The sequence below is a fragment of the Xenopus laevis genome, chromosome 3S (genome assembly GCF_017654675.1).
Source record: "Xenopus laevis strain J_2021 chromosome 3S, Xenopus_laevis_v10.1, whole genome shotgun sequence".
NCBI lineage: Eukaryota > Metazoa > Chordata > Amphibia > Anura > Pipidae > Xenopus > Xenopus laevis.
In genome coordinates, this window is record NC_054376.1 from 122,682,786 (window position 1) to 122,703,540 (window position 20,755).

Sequence of the window (20,755 nt, forward strand, 5' to 3'; positions counted from 1 at the left end):
GTGGTGCACGGGAGCGTCAATTTGCGCATGCACACAAAAGTACCGGTTCGCGCATGCTCAGTCAGCGCTAGCCCAGAAAAGCTGCCTAGGGCGCCTGTTGGGGCTAGCCCAGACCTGGTGTACTGGACTCCTGCTTATCAATAAGGCCACAGAAAATGGCTGAAGGGAGGCAGTTTGTTATACAGAGCTCATTGTCTTTGTTAATTAATTACAGGGGTTGTGGTATGTGTAAAAACAAAACAATACTCTATTACTGTAACAACAACTATGGATATTGATGCAGAATGTATTTTCAGCATATATTGATTTATTTTGCTCATATTGCAAATGCCCATTTAAAAGGAACTGTAAAAACCTTCCCCTGAGTTAAAGTTTTTTTTTCTTTCGCTATTTCAGTGGTTATCTGTTATCTACTGTGTATCCTGTGCTTGAATGGCTGCCCCATGGCTACACAGCAGCTTGTTTATATAAACTATAGTAGTACTTATCTGTTATCTACTGTGTATCCTGTGCTTGAATGGCTGCCCCATGGCTACACAGCAGCTTGTTTATATAAACTATAGTAGTACGTATCTGTTATCTACTTTGTATCCTGTGCTTGAATGGCTGCCCCATGGCTACACAGCAGCTTGTTTATATAAACTATAGTAGTACTTATCTGTTATCTACTGTGTATCCTGTGCTTGAATGGCTGCCCCCATGGCTACACAGCAGCTTGTTTATATAAACTATAGTAGTACTTATCTGTTATCTACTATGTATCCTGTGCTTGAATGGCTGCTCCCATGGCTACACAGCAGCTTGTTTATATAAACTATAGTAGTACTTATCTGATATCTACTGTGTATCCTGTGCTTGAATGGCTGCTCCCATGGCTACACAGAAGCTTGTTTATATAAACTATAGTAGTACTTATCTGTTATCTACTGTGTATCCTGTGCTTAAATGGCTGCTCCCATGTCTACACAGCAGCTTGTTTATATAAACTATAGTAGTACTCATCTGTTATCTACTGTGTATCCTGTGCTTGAATGGCTGCTCCCATGGCTACACAGCAGCTTGTTTATATAAACTATAGTAGTACTCATCTGTTATCTACTGTGTATCCTGTGCTTGAATGGCTGCCCCCATGTCTACACAGCAGCGTGTTCATATAAACTATAGTAGTACTTATCTGTTATCTACTGTTTATCCTGTGCTTGAATAACTGCCCCCATGGCTACACAGCAGCTTGTTTATATAAACTATAGTAGTACTCATCTGTTCTCTACTGTGTATCCTGTGCTTGAAGGGCTGCCCCATGGCTATACAGTAGCTTGTTTATATAAACTATAGTAGTCTTTCTGAAGCAAACACATAACTTTTACCAATGCAGGGCAGCAATATATTATATTCCAATTACTTTAATAAACTTTAATTTTTTTGGTGTTACTGTTCCTTTAAGACAACACATTTATGTATTTAGGTAGAACAAAATAAACCATTCTCATAATAAAATACTTTTTTTTGTAGTCATGTATGTGCCATTGGTTAATGCTAAATAGAAAATTGCCATTTTAAAAAATAAGGGCAGCCCCCTGGGATCATACCATTCACGGTGCACACAAACATACAAACAAACCATACTTGTTAGGTAACATGAGCCAATTAACAGACAGAGGTCTGTCTTTTGCTTCCACACTTCTTCCTGTTACAGTTAGAGCTGCAGTATTTCTGGTCATGTGATCTCTGAGGCAGCACACAGACCATCACAAAATGGTGGCTCAAGGCAATAGATGTAAAAGGACAATATTTACTTAAGTATGGATTCTTTAAAGGGGTGGTTCACCTTTAAAGTAACTCTTAGTATGTTATAGATAGAATGACCAATTCTAAGCAACTTTTCAATTGTTTTTTATTATTTATTTTTTATAGTTTTATAGTAGTTATTTGTCTTTTTCTTCTAATTCTTTGCAGCTTTAAAATGGGGGTCACTGTCCCCTTCTAAAAAAAACAAATGCTCTGTAAGGCTACAAATGTATTGTTATTGCTACTTTTTATTACTGATCTCTCCTATTCATATTCCAGTCTCTTATTCAAATCAATGAATGGTTGCTAGGGTAATTTGGGCCATAGTTACCAGATTGCTCAAAATGCAAATTGAAGAGTTGCTGAATAAAAAGCTAAATAACTCAAAAACCTTCAATAATAAAATATTAAAACAAATTGCAAATTATCTCAGAATATCACTCTCTACATCATATTAAAAGTTATCTCAGAGGTGAACAAACCCTTTAATTTACCACTTAATATGATATATTATATATGTGTAGGGATGTGTAAAATATCCACCCCTAGTATTATTATCAGGCAGTCCCTCCATGTTATGGACACCTAACTGGGTCCTAAAATACAGTTGGGAGGGGTACTGTTTGCTCTTTCTGCTCTAAGCTAGGCCCCTTGCTGCTTCTCACAGTGACCAGCAGATGGCACTGTGCTGGGATATAAAAGGCTCTGAAGCCATGCTTTCAGGTCCATTTTGTGTTAGCTCTGACCTGAACAGGCAGACAGATCTCTGTGGAACCTAGACAGGTCAGGTCTAGTAAGAATAGACTACTCACCGTTATAGGTCCCTATAGGAGTGACAGATAGATAGGTTATTTAGCTGAGCAGCTCAAGGCTCCAACGAGGAGAGTCAGAGGGATTAAGATCCCGGGTACTAATAGCCCAGAAGTAGGGACTAAGTGTATAGGAACAGGGTAGATAGATTCCCCTCAGGTTCCACTTAGGGAAAAGGCTGAAAGCTGGGTGTACCTTTATTGCTGCTGAGCTTGTCCTCTTGCCTGTGGGGACTAATACTGACCATATGGTGCTGTGAGTATTGCCTATTCCAGTGATCCCCAACCAGTAGCTTGTGAGTAACATGTTGCTCTCCAACCCCTTGGATGTTGCTCTCTGTGTCCTCAGAGCAGATGCTTATTTTTGAATTCCAGGCTTGGAAGCAAGTTTTAATTGCATAAAAACTAAGTATAGTACCAAGTAGAGCCTCTTGTAGGTTGCCAGTCCACATAGGGGCAACCAAATAGCCAATCACAGCCCTTATTTGGCACCCCAAGGGACTATTTTATGCTTGTGTTGCTCCCCAACTCTTTTTACATTTGAATTTGGCTCACGGGTAAAAAAAAGGTTGGGGACCCCTGGCCTATTCAATGTGATGCTAAATCCTGTCATGCTCTATTGTAGACTCCACTGAGGATTGTGTATGTTCAATAAACCAGTTCATGTTTAACTTATAAGAACCACTGGCGCCCAATTATTATACCCTGAATCCAGTTACAGTTGCACTACACCCTGCCTCCACACCGTTGCGAGGGCTCACTCCCTAAGATTACAGGTCTCATCTGGAGCACATTTATTGGGAGTGGAGCTCAATAGTGGTGTACAACACACATAATTTACTATAACGCTACATATGCTTAAGTATTCAATTTGGGGTAGTTTTCCTTTAACCATTGCTTAATTCTAGTGATGGGCGAATTTGCAAAAAATTTGCGAAACGGCGCCGTTTTGGACGCCGGCGCCCGTTTTGGACGCCGGCGCCCGTTTTTTCGAAAAAAAAATTTGACGCCGGCGAATTTTTTCCGCGAATTTTCGCGGGCGTTTCGCGAATTTATTCGCTGGCGGGGAATCGTGCAAATTCTTCACATTAGGACAACTCCCTGTTTGTGAGTCGGAACCTACCTGCTGATTAACCCACCCCAGAGCAGAGGGTTTCTGGCCTTTTTGGTTGAGGCCACCTTTGAAATCTAACATATATGGTCAAGCCAAACTTTTCTCATGACAATGTTAGCGATGCCAACATGAGTCTGAAATAATCTGGGCACATGTTGGCACACCCTACCTCCAAAAACTGTACCCCCTTCTACCCTGTTCTGCACCGTCCATGCTCTCTGTTTCACTGCTTCAGAGCTTTGTGGGTGACAATTCCATGAATTTAGGTGACCAGGTGATAAGGCAAGGGGAGGTTAAATTATACTGACAGCCCTGAAAAATACAGAGAAGGAACAGTAACATCAAAAATTAGAGTTTTTTAAAGTAATAAAAATATAATGTAGAGTTTCCCTGCACTGGTAAAACTGCTGTGTTTGCTCCAGAAATACTACTATAGTTTATATAAAAACGCCCGTTTTTTCCGACGGAAAAAAAATTTGACGCCGGCGAATTTTTTCCGCGAATTTTCGCGGGCGTTTCGCGAATTTATTCGCTGGCGGGGAATCGTGCAAATTTGCCGCGAATTCGCGCCTGGCGAATAAATTCGCCCATCACTACTTAATTCAAGTAACCCCTCGATTACATTCCCCAAAGCGGAAGCTTCCCCCAGGAACAATAGGGTTAAAGCGCGGAATTCCTTCTCCATAGTACAAAGATACATTAGTGCACATCATTTCAAATGAATCCCCTTTCTAGTTTTCAACTGGTTGTTTCTGTTCTCCATTAGAGGGTCCTGCTGGTGCGTTTTCCAGTGTGATGTTCTGAGAATCCATTTTTGTTTTCCTTCTGCACAATATTATTACAACTATTATTGCAACCGCTGCTGCAATGAATACAATACATAGTATCACAATACATATGTGGGCACGTGAATCCCTGCCTGAAAAAAAATTATATATTAATTATTTTAGATTCACACAGAACACATGGAAAAGCGAGACAGATATAAGTCGGTAGTTGGCAGTTGGGGGTGACAGATTTGCTGAACAGGATCAGTGCAGTGGGACAGTAAGGAAAAACATTAAAAATATTAGAAAGACTGTGTAGTACCCTCGATACAGTTTCTCTTTCCTTACTCCTTCACATTAGGACAACTCCCTGTTTGTACGTCTGAACCTACCTGCTGATTAACCCACCCCAGAGCAGAGGGTTTCTGGCCTTTTTGGTTGAGGCCACCTTTGAAATCTAACATATTTGGTCAAGCCAAACTTTTCTCATGACAATGTTAGCGATGCCAACATGAGTCTGAAATAATCTGGGCACATGTTGGCACTCCCTACCCCCAAAAACTGTACCCCCTTCTACGCTGTTCTGCACCGTCCATGCTCTCTGTTTCACTGCTTCAGAGCTTTGTGGGTGACAATTCCATGAATTTAGGTGACCAGGTGATAAGGCAAGGGGAGGTTAAATTATACTGACAGCCCTGAAAAATACAGAGAAGGAACAGTAACATCAAAAATTAGAGTGTTTTAAAGTAATAAAAATATAATGTAGAGTTGCCCTGCACTGGTAAAACTGCTGTGTTTGCTCCAGAAATACTACTATAGTTTATATAAACAAGCTGCTGTGTAGCCATGGGGGCAGCCATTCAAGCACAGGATACACAGTAGATAACAGATAAGTACTACTATAGTTTATATAAACAAGCTGCTGTGTAGCCATGGGGGCAGCCATTCAAGCACAGGATACACAGTAGATAACAGATAAGTACTACTATAGTTTATATAAACAAGCTGCTGTGTAGCCATGAGGGCAGCCATTCAAGCACAGGATACACAGTAGATAACAGATAAGTACTACTATAGTTTATATAAACAAGCAGCTGTGTAGCTATGGGGGCAGCCATTCAAGCACAGGATACACAGTAGTTAACAGATAAGTACTACTATAGTTTATATAAACAAGCTGCTGTGTAGCCATGGGGGCAGCCATTCAAGCACAGGATACACAGTAGATAACAGATAAGTACTACTATAGTTTATATAAACAAGCTGCTGTGTAGCCATGGGGGCAGCCATTCAAGCACAGGATACACAGTAGATAACAGATAAGTACTACTATAGTTGATATAAACAAGCTGCTGTGTAGCCATGGGGGCAGCCATTCAAGCACAGTATACTCAGTAGATAACAGATAAGTACTACTATAGTTGATATAAACAAGCTGCTGTGTAGCCATGGGGGCAGCCATTCAAAGAAGAAAAGGCTCAGGTTACACAACAGATAGCAAATAAGCTCTGTCTGTCTAATGGTGTTATCTGTTATCCATTAGTTAACCTGTGCCATATAGCCTTTTTTCAATTTCCGCCATTGCTTCACAGCAGCTTGTTTATATCAACTATAGTAGTGTTTCTGAAGCAAACAGATCAGTTTTACCAGTGCAGGGCAACAGTACATGATATTTTCATTACTTTCAAACACTTTCATTTTTTGGTGTTACTGTTCCTTTAAGCCAATTTAATGCATTTGAAACAACATCGCCACCTGCTGGTTATGTCAGCTAACTGCCTACAATTGGCTGAAAATGAATTTTCTAGAAAAGGAAAGTCTAGTGATGTTGTTCTTTTTAGAAATTAAATTATTATAATAAAATCATTAAAAAAAAATTAAATTGGGTGCATTTCATGTTTACATTTTTTTAGTATACTTAAGGTATGGTGATCCAATTTATGGAAAGACCTGGAAAAACCAAGGTCCTGAGCATTCGGGATAACAGATCCCATATATGTGTATTTGTCAAGATTTTTTAATAAGTACTTACCAGTTACAGTGATAGATTGCTGAGTTGTAAACATTATCATCCCATTAAGTTTATGGAAAGCTTTACAGGTAACATTCACCACAGATGATGATGATTCCTTCACCGTCGCATTACAGTCCCACTTTGGATTTTCGCAGACTTGTTCCCCGTTTAAACCAATCACTACATTGTATTGATCTGGATGATCATTGGTTAGCACACAGAAAACTCTTATGGTTCCACCCAAAAGCACTTTGGAATCAGAGAGCGTGAGGTTGATTTTTGCAGACTCTGGAGGGAAAAGAAAAGCTTTTTATAGCCGACCCTATAAAGCCTGTACAATTGTAACTGTGGAAAATGAAGAGCAACTCCTCTTCCACAACATGGTTCACGATAGCTTACATTTTCCAGTATGTCCAATATGTACTGATATCCATGGTACAATATATGGATTGGGGTTGTCTCCAACACAGCATCAGACTGGGGGGCTTGTGGCTGCCATTTCAGGGGGGAATGAAAATGCAATGTTTCAGGGAATAAAATCCCCTTTGTCAAGCATGCTTGACAAAGGGGATTTTATTCCCCGAAATGTTGCACTTGCATTCTGCTTTGAAATAAAATTTGGAAGAATTCCTTTAGTCCTGTGTGCCATCAGATTTTGTTGAGTTGTACCCTGTCGTGAGGTGGCCGAGCCTCTACCCTTGTGCACCAGGCGTCTTTGTCTTTCTACAGGGTGTGCGAGGTCCTGCACTGCTTTGAACCTTGCCATTTCAGGGGCTCCTCACCTCCATGGGCTCCAGTTTCTAACTCCCTCCACCCAGCCGTAACTCCTCTCTGCCACAACCACAACCCCTCTTCACCCCCACCAGCACCTTCCTTATTTTCTCTTCTCAGGGCCTGTTGGGAGGTCTGGGGGCTTACCACCCTAGACCTGGGCCCTTGATGCCTACCAACCAATCTGGTGGTCCCTCTTAGTTCATAAAAAGGATACAGACAACTGATTAGAGTCAGGGTCAGCAACCTTTACTATCAAAAGAGCCATTTTGCCCCCTCTTCCACTAAAGAAAAATAGTCTGGAGCCGCAAAACATAAAATAGATTATAAACTTGTAAAAGTTTTAACCTTTTTTTAATTGTAACTGTTACAACAACAGAATACAACAAATAGAAGTGTGTATATGTAGGCCTACTTTGAAATAAATTAAACACTGAATAGCCCTATTATTAAATGCTAGTGTTCTCATCTGTTTAATGTGACTTCTGTTTCTGAAGCTCCATGCTGATCTTCCCTCTCTTGTCTTGAGTGTGTGACCACGGTAAGGACCATGATGAATCATCTTGCTGTGGCTCAGTCTTGCCTGTCACTCCTGGGACATCTATACAGCTCTGCGAGGGCTGTATAGCCAACCTGAGCTGCAAGACTGAGCCGCAGCAAGCAGGATGAAGAGCCGCATGAAGCTCCGGAGCCTCAGGTTGCCTACCCCTGGATTAGACCATCCAGGGGCTACAAACACACAACCATCCAAAATCATAACTTTCTGTTAGGTTAGACCAGTGATCCCCAACCAGAAGCTTGTGAGCAACATGTTGCTCTCCAACCTCTTGAATGTTCCTCCCAGTGGCCTCAAAACAGGTGCTTATTTTTGCATTCCAGGCTTGGAGACAAGTTTTAATTGTGTTATTTGTGTTAGTTGTGTATAGTGCCAAGAAGAGCCTCCTGTAGGCTGCCAGTCTACATAGGGGCTACCAAATATCCAATCACAGCCATTATTTTGCAGCCCAAGGACTTTTTCATCCTTGTGTTGCTCCCCAACTCTTTTTACATTTGAATGTGACTCAAGGGTAAAAAAGGTTGGGGACGCCTGGGTTAGACCATAGATGGTTAGATCATAGATATGATCAAACTGGGGATAGCCTCAGTTTGGGAACATGTGCTCTACGAATGGCTCTATCTGACATTTTCCATACGTTGGACCAGTTTTCTATTGTATCACAATCTCCAACAGTCCTGCTCTAGAAGGCATAGAAACCTCATCTAGTCTGACCAGCCTAAATCAAATGACTGGTATCTTACCATAGATGTGAATATCTTTAGTGTCTTCTACAGAGAGGCCCAGAAGTTCAGCTTTGCAATGAAGTTGATAAGTGTTAATGGAAGGGAAATACCCAGGAGGTATTGAGGCAAGTCCTACCACTGAGCCATCAGCCTTCTTGTATTGACTCACACCGAGAGTTGTATTGTTGAAGAACATTGCCAAGGTCACATTGTCAGGGGGAAAAGCATCTGAGACTGCACAAATTAGTGTATGCTTGGTTCCAATCTCGATCCAGTGGTTAGTATTAAAGTATGGCTTTCCTGGTAGACCTAAAAGATATAGATTGTAACGTATTTTAAACAATTGATGGAGTTGGCTGTGGAGAAACCATGTTCCACTGTATATTGTCACAGCAAATCATGTTCACAGGAACAAGTGCAGTAGGCTGTTTTTTCCTACTCATCAATTAATGTATGGAATGATGATGGTCTGTGTCTTAAAGTAATGAACATGGTACAATTGGTGTGTTTGCTTCAGAAAAACTACTGTAGTGTATATAAAAAGTGACTGTATAGCAATTGGGGTAGCCATTTAAAGCTGAAAAAGGAGAAACGGCACCGAATACACAGCAGATTATACATAAACTATGTAGAATACATAGTGAATAAAGTACCCCCTCTTGTAAAATATAAGGATATTATTAGTTACCGAGGAGTTTCATGACCATATAAAAACACGAGGCCGAAGGCCGAGTGTTTTTATACAGGTCATGGAACTCCGAGGTAACTTCTAATATCCTCATATTTTACAACTGGGGGTACTTTATTTATTATAATACACACATTTTCGTGAGTCATGTGACAGAAATGACATCACTACTCACCGTTTATAACTGATGACATCACTACTCACCGTTTATAAGGATATAATTTACAGGATATTCATGACTTTTGTGTATTATAATGGAATATCTGTTATCTGTGTATCCTGTGCTTGTATGGCTCCCCCCATGGCTACACAACAGCTTGTTTATATAAACTATAGTAGTACTTATCTGTTATCTACTGTGTATCCTGTGCTTGAATGGCTGCCCCCATGGCTACACAGCAGCTTGTTTATATAAACTATAGTAGTACTTATCTGTTATCTACTGTGTATCCTGTGCTTGAATGGCTGCCCCCATGGCTACACAGCAGCTTGTTTATATAAACTATAGTAGTACTTATCTGTTATCTACTGTGTATCCTGTGCTTGAATGGCTGCCCCCATGGCTACACAGCAGCTTGTTTATATAAACTATAGTAGTGCTTATCTGTTATCTACTGTGTATCCTGTGCATGAATGGCTGCCCCCATGGCTACACAGCAGCTTGTTTATATAAACTATAGTAGTACTTATCTGTTATCTACTGTGTATCCTGTGCTTGAATGGCTGCCCCCATGGCTACACAGCAGCTTGTTTATATAAACTATAGTAGTACTTATCTGTTATCTACTGTGTATCCTGTGCTTGAATGGCTGTCCCCATGGCTACACAGCAGCTTGTTTATATAAACTATAGTAGTACTTATCTGTTATCTACTGTGTATCCTGTGCTTGAATGGCTGCCCCCATGGCTACACAGCAGCTTGTTTATATAAACTATAGTAGTACTTATCTGTTAACTACTGTGTATCCTGTGCTTGAATGGCTGCCCCCATAGCTACACAGCTGCTTGTTTATATAAACTATAGTAGTACTTATCTGTTATCTACTGTGTATCCTGTGCTTGAATGGCTGTCCCCATGGCTACACAGCAGCTTGTTTATATAAACTATAGTAGTACTTATCTGTTATCTACTGTGTATCCTGTGCTTGAATGGCTGCCACCATGGCTACACAGCAGCTTGTTTATATAAACTATAGTAGTACTTATCTGTTATCTACTTTGTATCCTGTGCTTGAATGGCTGCCCCCATGGCTACACAGCTGCTTGTTTATATAAACTATAGTAGTACTTATCTGTTATCTACTGTGTATCCTGTGCTTGAATGGCTGCTCCCATGGCTACACAGCAGCTTCTTTACATAAACTATAGTTGTATTTGTGAAGCAAACACATTAGTTTTGCCAGTGCAGGGTAACAGCATTTTATATAGTCATTCCTTTAAAACACTTCAAAAAAAATTTTTTTAGTGTTACCATTCTTTTAAAGGAGAATTCAATCCCCCAAATTAAGAAAAGCCCCTACCTACTAAGCAAGATAGTCCCCCCTCCCTGCTTCCCCTCGTATAGTTCAATAGCCATGAAAATGTCCCTAAAATAATATATTCTGGATATTTGAATTTATTTGGGTCCTCTTTGACAATTCGGGTCCTTCTCGACAATTTCCGGCACTTTTGGTGCATGCACAATCGGTACAAACCAGAAGACTGCTCCAACTGTGTATGCGCCAATACGGCGCTCTGTTACAGATGAAGACTGGCAATCCGGAAGATGGCGTCCGCAAGCTCTGCTGCGCTTACTCTGCACTGTTAGGTGAGAATTATTTTAGGGACATTATTGATGTATGCAAGGGGGAAGCAGGGAGGGGGACTATCTAGCTTAGTAGGTAGGGATTTTCTTAATTGGGGGGAGTTCTCCTTTAAGTTTACCAACCCAGAATGCTTTGTGCTTTCATTAGCATCAATGAGGGTAAGGATAACTTAGGGTTGAACATAGCAGATATGTGTCCTTTGCAGGTACTTAAACGTTCTCTTTTCTTTCTAGGGATGACTCTGTTTTTCTTCAACTGTTATATGAAATCCCAATAAATGTGGAAGCAGAAGGTTAAGTAAGTTAAACTAGAATGATCTCTGGAGTGCGGATGACATAAGGGAAATAATCATTTCAAACGGCAAATATCCCCCTTAAGTCTGCCGGCCCATAAGTCCTTATAGCAGTTCTAGTAAATTTCTTGACCAGAACCCAGTCTGACAATATGCAGTGAATCAAGAAGTACAAATACTCAGTGTGTGGTTTCAGAAAATGAATTAAGACACAAATACAATGTTGATTCAGGAACTGTTCTGATTGGCCAATTGGAGTGAGAAAGGAATATGATAAAGGCTGAGCACTGTCCCCCAGCAGCCCATTGTGACTGTACTCACCGAATGTTGTAACACTGACCCTGGATGACTCTACTATAACATTCCCAGGGTCTGTTCCCAGTGCAAGGGTGGCCTGGCAGGAGAAGTCCTTCATGTTGTCACTTCTCTGAGCTGTGATTGCAAATGTTACTGCTTCTGTAATGTTTCCATCTCGAGAGTCATCTTTAAACGTTTTCTGCTGAATCATTTCTTTCCCTCTGAAAACTGTGACCATGAGGTTCTGAATAGGGGCCACTCCATGTACAGTGCAGGTGACATCGTATGATTTCCCTTCTTCCAGCGTGTCCTCCATGTCTACTGTCACCAAACCTGGAATCTCTTAAATGATATTAAGAAAAAGTTGAGGAGAAGCGACTGGGCTGTTCCCATCTTATTATATATTATTCCAATTGAATGTATGACCCTGTGTTGGGCCATTCAGCTATCTGCCAAAGTATGGAATCTAATGTCCAAGCTGTCTACTAATCTGCTGATGAAGCTATTGAGTTGAGTAGGTGGATCTATATTTTTTCTACCAGTGGGAAGGTTATCTGGTGCTCTAAGGTCACAGTTCTTAATACAAGGGTATATCTATTCTCCTCTAAAGAAGCATTGTAGATCTGACTTCACCTTGAGCTCAATAAATTATACTATCATTTAAATCCTTTAAAATTCATTTTTTTTTTAAATTCTATTAACCAATCCAGTTAATAACCCCTTCCAGTTAAACCGACTGTAAAACAAATTCTTCCTTATCTATAACACCGATATACAAAAAATAAAATATTTCCAGTTCATCTATGTATTTGTTCTCAAACTTTGTGAGGAAGACATTGATGTCTGGTCAAAAAGGACGAAAAAATTATGAAAATCTCTGTCGCTAATGAGCGCAATGGTCTTTTGTGCTAACGAAACATATTACATTCCCCCATTAATATTTGAATCAAATACATATAAAGGGAAAATAACAAATTGCTTGTACAGACGCACATTAATAGTCACATTGCCAAAGAAGCCGATAATGGTAGGGCCTGCTACTGCAACTGTCCTGCAGTAGGTGATATGATAACTATGTATAAATATATAAGGGGATCGTATAATAATCTCTCTAATGCTTTATTTACCAGTAGGTCTTTCCAGCTGACAAGAGGTCACACATTCCATTTAGAAGAAAGGAGGTTCCTGCTAAATATTGGGAAGGGGTTTGTTACAGTGAGAGCTGTGAAGATGTCGAATTGTCTCCCTGAATCAGTGGTACAGGCTGATACATTAGATAGGTATAAGAAGGGGTTGGGTGGTGTTTAGCAAGTGAGGGAATACAGGGATATGGGAGATAGCTCATAGTACAAGTTGATCCATGGACTGGTCCCATTGCCATTTTGGAGTCAGGAAGGAATTTTCCCCCTCTGAGACTACCGGTAATTGGAGAGGCTTCAAATGGATTTTGTTTTGCCTTCCACTGGATCAAATTGCAGTTAGGCAGGTTAAAATAGGTTAAAAGTTTGAACTTGATGTCTTTTTTCAACCTAATTTAACTATGTAACAATGGCCGCCAATGAGGATGCAGCATTCCACACTTCCTTTGACACAGTCAGCTCAGTGGTGTATATGCAGGGTCAGACTGGGCTGGTGGGACACCGGGAAAAAACCCGGTGGGCCTTGGCCCTCATGGGCTACCACCGGCCCAGACCTGCTCTGTTTTTCTTGCGTGGTGCGTCTTTTGCCTGCTCGCGCACGGGTGGGTTTGCGTATGAGCACATGCACCCAAGAGGGGTGAAATGGGGCCCGATGAATGCAAGTAAGCCCTCAGTGTGCCAGTCTGACCCTGTGTATATGGACCTCAGTGGGCCTGAATAACATGGGTATAAATGAGCACCTAATTACTTATACAATAAAGGGGCTGTAGATGGAGAATATAGACCAGATCTACCAACCCACAGTAATTAATCAGTTGTTTTCCTTTATTACACTAAATGCATTTGGCTAATAAATGGTACTTGTTGGCTGTTGCTAAAGTTACTAGAACTGAGTCTTTTTCTACATAACCCCATTGTTACAGAAACAGCAAGAATACCATGAGGTCATATAGCAACCTGTGCAACCAATCAAATATCTATAGACCAGAAAAACAGCTAAATTCTGATTGGTTGCTGTGGGTTACTGGAACATCGCTAATGTTTGTCAGTGTCATTCTGCAACACACAAAACTTACCATAAGGGGTTACTGCAACAAAGTTATCAACTGTGCCTCCTCCACCTGATAGAACCGTGCAGCTTATGTTTGAAGCTTTCCAGCCATCAGCTCCAACTTCAACTTCAACAGAAATCCAACCAGGTCCTTTAGTGATGTTCCTCTTTCTTAATCTTGACTCCCATTCAGCTTGAGTGCAGTTGTGGGTGCAGTTTAACAGAGCCCAGCCTCCGAATGGAGCATATACCTCTCTATTCCCAATGTTCCCCTGGCATGGCTCCTGCGAGGCCCCTGAAAATATAAAAGATAGAATGGACATGTCACACACGGTTTCTTGGGTTATAGACTCTCTATCTGCTGATACCTGGGGCTAGGTGTCCTAATGACAGATTGTGCCAACTATTTAACTCTCTCTCACTCTCTAAAATAAATATATGGATAGGCAAATAGAAGAACCCAGTTGGTTTCCAATTTGTCCTCTGAATTTCTCAGTCGTCTGTACATATGTGTGTGTAAGTGTGTGTGGGCACGCGCATTGTGTAGTAGTACAAAGTCCAGCACTTTTCACTTTAATGAAATATTAAAAAGGATTCATTGTTTAAGAATAGAAAGTAACCCCTTTCAATCTGCTAAATTAAGCATTTTTAACCCCCAAAGGTGTATTACTTAGAAGTGGTGAAGTGGATCAAAAAATCTCTGGGTATGCCATCTGAATAGTATAAATAAATATTTCCTGAACTGGCAATAACGTTATCCTAAAAAATCACAAGTATACCCAGCAACCAGTATTCAGATATTTAAAGGGGTTGTTCACCTTTGAATTAACTTTTAGTACGATATAGAGAGTGGTATTCTGAGTATTTTTTTACATTTTTTATTGATTTTCAATGTAACAAATAAAAATGCAATAAAGTACAGCTGTAATCAGTTGCAAGTTTGTCAGTGTCTAAATTTGTTATATCGTTCTTTGCGGAACATTTTCAGTATCTGGCCATTTCCCACGACCTCCCGGGCTATTCCAATTCAGCACTATTCATGCATCTGGCTTGTAGATGGGGAAGAAGGAACAGTTATTGGGAGAAAAGAAAAGGGGGAGGAAAGTTTAAGAAGAGAGACAGTGATCATAACTACAATATATCTTTACCAAATGACATCTTATCTATTGCATTGTTCAAGTAGTTAAGTAGTAGAGTTAAGCTGGCCATAGATGTTGAGATTTTCAAAAGATCCAATCGTCATCGTGAGACCACGATTATCTCGGAATGATCGTACAAATTGTCCATCAACTAAAAAGACCAATTTGCCAGGAAAACAAAGGGGAGCTGCCTGCTTGGCTCTGCAAATGTAGATAGATTGCACTGGGGCCGACAAAGATTTTTTGACCTGGCCAATCAATTTCCTGACAATTTCCGAAAAAATCGTAAGATGTTCGAATCCCACTAACTGCATGATAATTTCGAATGATTGATCGGACTTCGCTAAAATCGGTCGTTCAGCAAGAGAAATCTTTGCGTCTATGGGGACCTTTAGACTCAGATTGGGTTTCCTCCACGTATCGGGCCCATGGATACCACTCCAGCTCCCCCTCATAGCTCTTGTCCAGAAGTATGTTTCTGATGGATTCCATCGCTCGGATCCAGTTTACTTTGGTTATCAGTGATTGTCGACCAGGCAATTGTGGTCATTTCCAATTAGCTGCTAGAAGAGATCTTGCTGCTGTCAGAATGTGTGTGGCTAATTTATGGGATAGTTTAGAATTAATGGTCTAGATTTTCATGCCTAGTAGAAATGTGTGTGGAGTTGCCGGAATAGTGCTATTTAGAATCTTGGAGAGCAGAGAGGGTATCATCTTCCAGAATTCCTGGGCCACTATGCATGTCCACCATGTGTGTTAATAGATCTGAGACAATTTGCAATTGGCTTTTGTTTTTTATTACTTGTGGTTTTTGAGTTATTTAGCTTTTTATTCAGCAGCTCTCCAGTTTGCAATTTCAGTTCAAATTACCCTAGCAACCATGCATTGATTTGCATAATAGACTGGAATATGAATAGGAGAGGCCTGAACAGGGCCGCCATCAGGGGGGCACAGGGGGTACAAGTGTACCGGGCCTGGGCCTGAAGGGGGGCCCGGCAGTGCTGAACTTTTTGAAAGAGCCAGGCCCCCCCTTGACAGCACCAAAGCCGTGCCGCCCTTCCAAAGTCCTGAACAGCTGGAATGCAGAAATGCCAAAAAGCCAAACAGCCAAAGTCCCGAACCATGAAAAGACCCAAAGTCACGTAAACAGCCGAAATTAAAGTCCTGAAGCGGCGACCCGAAGTCACGAAAACAGCCAAAACTGAAGTCCTGAAGCTGTGAAAAGACCCGAAGTCATGAAAACAGACGTAAGTGAAGTCCTGAAGCGGCAAAAAGACCCAAAGTCACAAAAACAGACAAAATTGAAGCCAGCTGTGAAAAGACCAGAAGTCACGAAAACAGCCGAAAATTAAGTCTTGAAGCAGCAGAAAAGACCCGAAGTCACGAAAACAGCCAAAATTGAAGTCCTGAAGCGGCGAAAAGATCCAAAGTCACAAAAAGAGCTGAAATTGAAGTCCTGAATCGCCAAAAAGACCCAAAGTCATGAAAACAGACAAAATTGAAGTCCGGAAGCTGTGAAAAGACCCAAAGTCACGAAAAAAGCTGAAAATTAAATCTTGAAGCGACGAAAAGACCCGAAGTCATGAAAACAACCGAAATTGAAGTCCTGAAGCAGCGAAAAGACCCAAAGTCACGAAAAGAGGCGAAATTGAAATCCAGAAGCAGCAAAAAGACCCAAAGTCACGATAGGAGGCGAAGTTGAAGTCATGAAGCCACAAGTTCAATTCCACTGAACGCCAATATGTGTTTTTTTATTTTTTTAATCCCCTGGCCACCAATGTATTATTTTAATACTCTATAGGCCCCTGCCAACAATTTTTTTAAAAAAAATATTCTCTGGACCCCAATTTTTTTTAACTTGTAAGGGGGCCATGGTGCCAATGTTTTTTTAAAAAAATATTCTTTGGGGCCACAATTCTTTTTCTTGTAAGGGGGGCCCTGGCACCTTTTTTTAAAAAAAAAAATTATGGGGGGCCCTGGCACCACAGTTTTTTTTTTTTATTTACACAGGGGCCCTGACCATCAATAGCTTTTTATACCTTGTGTGTGTGTGGGGGGTTACCTTTTTTAGTGCTGATGTCTGTGTGGTCTCTTAACTGTGGTGTGTGCAGGATCTGGGGTGGAGTTTGGGGACCCTGAAAATGTTGTTGTACGGGGCCCCATGATTTCTTATGGCAGCCCTGGCAGCCCTGGGCCTGAATAAAAAAAGTAGCAATGACAGCTGCTCTGTGTGTTATTCATGAACCAGGCTCAACTCTCTTTGTACCTTGTGGGGAGAAGTGTGCTCTTGGGTAACGTGTTGCTAAATTGCATCGCAATGCAACTGCATGGCGAAATTCCATATCCTGTAGAGTCACAGGCATGAGAACTATGTGTGACAAACGGAAACAGCTCCACCTCAGTATTGCAATGTTTTCAATTTATCATAAGTGCAGGGCGTGTACATCTATGTTGTGTTTCACTGTGTACTGTACAAATGTATATATGGATGAAATGACAATAAACTCACTCTTGACTCTTGACTTGACTTGACTTGTATTAACAGAAAATTGCCCAGCACAAATATATTTAAAGAAAGCCAACTTGCAAATGCAACAGCAACAAAATATACATGATGCACAGTTCTATAGGGCTCTTTTAACGATTGTACAAACTGTCATTTATTTCCTACTGTCATTTTTTGCTACTTTGTTGGCAGTCTGTGCTTCAGCAATCTACTGGTAACTACACCCCCCACCCACCAATGACTGCACCCTGGTTAGGTGCCTACATTCTGCCTTGCTTATATGGGAAGTTAGGTTGGGTGCAGATCCTCCTTCCAGAACAGTAATGTAACTAGAGGGGGACGGGCCTCCATACGTGGTTTTGCACCCGTAATCAGCGGCACGTGAGTTGCTGGGGGGCCCTGAGGGGGTGCGGCCCCTGGCACAATCACACCCCCTGCTCCCCCGGTAGTTCCACCACTGATCAAGAATGATGTCAGATGATGTCATGTGTGCAGGTGATTGGGTCAGATGCCATGGAAACCCCCTTTTGGGTTAGTTCTGGTAGCAGGCTTTTTACAGAAAAGTGTGGGTTAGAAGGTCATGGCTGGGTTGTGGGTCAGCAGAACCAGGGCAGTCCTGAACAAGTCTCTTCTACCTGAAGCAAAAGTTCCATGGTTCACCTTGTCATAATCCTTCCTATTTTAGATCACTTAATGGACAAGGACATGGAGTGCCCAATTGACATACTAAAGGTCTGTTTGTATTCTTTGATTCATAAACACTAAATCAAATCAAATATTTGCCTGAATTTACTGGTTGATTTCATCTTGGCTGTGGCGCTTGGGCACAAGGGAGTGAAAGTCCTGTACAAAGATGCTGCAAGCTATAGAAGCTTCTTACAAAACAAATTATGGACAAAAATTAAGTAATTAAGTAATTAAGTAATTAAGAGACTGATGTGGGGAGAATGTGTAGAAACAAACTCTAATTTCCTTGTTCTTAAATAACAGTGTCCACAAAATGTCTCCTGCCTGCTTGTTATAATTATGAATTCCCAGACAGAAGTTAACAAGATTCAAATAATTTTTACAGTTTAATTAAAGTTCATTTTGCTTAACTAACATTATAAAATAGGATTTGGAATAATTTTTTTGGGTGATGGGTCCCCTTTAAGCTTAGGCAGCTGGATATACATCTAAATGCCTGGCAGCAGGAAAACAATGCACAAAACTACTGTTTGCTGAATGCTTTTAAGTATCTTAGCAAAGAAAAAAATGCAGATCGTTGAAAAAAGTGCATTTACACAATCCAGGGCAGCTACAAGTGAACCCAGGCACAGGCAAATAGATGGGGGGCACAGAGCTAACTAGAATTGTACCGTGATGGCCCCAGGCTGTAGGAGGTTGTAGGCATACAGCAGAACTTAAACAAATAATTATTTTAGTGAAATCTTATGGTGGCCAATCTGGACCTTAGTCAGTGGAGAATGCCATAATTGGGTGCACGGGTGCTGCACCAATGAGACGAGTTCTGAAATAGTTGCAAGGTAAGGGTAATGTTCCCTTCTGGTAGAGTAGTGGTAGTACTAATACTACAGGTTAAAATCAACATGTGGATTCGTTAGAATGGGACTCCCCAACCTTCTTTTTACCCGTGAGCCACATTCAAATGGAAAAAGAGTTGGGGAGCAACACACAAGCATGCAAAAAGTTCCTGGGGAGCCAAATAAGGGCTGTGATTGGGTATCTGGTAGCCCCTATATGGACTGGCAGCCTACAGGAGGTTCTGTTTGGCAGTACATCTGGCTTTATGCAACCAAAACTTGCCTCCAAGCCTGAAATTTAAAAATAAGCACCTGCTTTGAGGCCACTGGGAGCAACATTCAAGGGGTACTGGTTTGGGATCACTGCTGTAGAAGCATAGTGAGGGCTATTTTACAACTAATGTTGGTTCCACATAGTAGTGTTTGTTGGGTAATAGTCCAAAAAAACTTTACTACTCAACTGCTGCAGTCTATATAGGCCTGTCAAAAAGGGCCAAATGCTGGAATATAGCCCCCAACTCCAAAGGGCACTCAATTCAAAAATTCAAAAATATATTTCCAGTCAATTCTCAAAGTTAAAAAATCACTTTTTATTCATCATAAATATTAAAAAGTAGGCATACAGACAAATTGATACTCCGCCTAGGCGGAGTATCAATTGGTCTGTATGCCTACTTTTTAATATTTATGATGAATAAAAAGTGATTTTTTAACTTTGAGAATTGACTGGAAATATATTTTTGAATTTTTGATTTGTCGGGTAATACCCTGCTTGAGATATAAATGTAGAGTTTCCCTTTAAGTGGTAATACAACAAGGAGCCTCAATGATGACTGTTATTTAATCATGAAAATGAATTCTACTCTGGCACCCATATTTGCACCACACCGAGTGTAATTTTTCTGCCAAATATGAACCAGAAAAAAAAAGCTCCCAAATTTCCAATGCTACCAATGTAATGTAGTGAAAATTGAAAGTGTTTCAGTTGAGCACTTTCTCATGGCAAGTTCAAGAGAGTAAACCCAGAGAATGAAATAAATTAAACAACTACTAACCTACGAAATAGATCCCAAGAATGCAGAATGTGACAAGGGAGAACCAGTGCACCCCCAGGGCCATTCTGAGATGTCCGTTATTGAATAGTCACTGAAGAAATGCTGGATCTGGAGTATTAGTAACACGGGGTGCTTGCTCAATGTATGTCATCATTCGCTCCTTTGTTCTCTTTTTCATTTTCATCACAGAAGTCACCCCGCCCCTTTCTGTTATGTTCTTCTATTTGTACCCCTATGCTAACTATTATTTCAATTTCCATACACTTCCTTTAGCCTTCTCATATTTTCCTGAGGTACTAACTGTCAGAAAACAGAATGACCCTTTAAAGTGGTTTCACTTTCATTTTTTTTTTTTAAATAAATTCAGCTCCGCTTTTCAGAGGACTTATTAATAATTTAATTATGGTTCTATCAGGGCAAATTTTTCTAATTCTGTCTGGTATAGGACCTTATCTAACTTAGACTTAACATAGTAACTGAGGTTGAAAAAAGACATATATCCATTTAGTTCAACCTTTTGTATAAAATGTATAAATGAAACCTGCCTAATTGCTCATTAATCTAGAGCAGTGGTCTCCAACCAAAGGTCCGTGAGTAACATGTTGCTTTCCAAACCCTTGGACGTTGCTCCCAGTGGCCTCAAAGCAGGTGCATATTTTTGAATCACTGGCTTGTAGGCAAGTTTTGGTTGCATAAAAAACAAATTTACAGCCGAA

General features: G+C 40.7%; 1 protein-coding gene across 1 annotated transcript; it reads right to left on the reverse strand.

The window, feature by feature from the left end:
- Window positions 1–4,239: 4,239 nt before the first annotated feature.
- On the reverse strand, window positions 4,240–20,515 carry LOC108713334. Its single transcript, XM_018256281.2, has 6 exons — window positions 20,040–20,515; window positions 13,842–14,111; window positions 11,651–11,968; window positions 8,563–8,853; window positions 6,511–6,780; window positions 4,240–4,630 (listed from the first exon to the last, which is right to left on the reverse strand). The coding sequence occupies exons 1-6, from the start codon at window positions 20,101–20,103 to the stop codon at window positions 4,443–4,445; spliced, it is 1,401 nt and encodes a 466-aa protein (XP_018111770.1). The 5' UTR covers window positions 20,104–20,515; the 3' UTR covers window positions 4,240–4,442.
- Window positions 20,516–20,755: the final 240 nt, after the last annotated feature.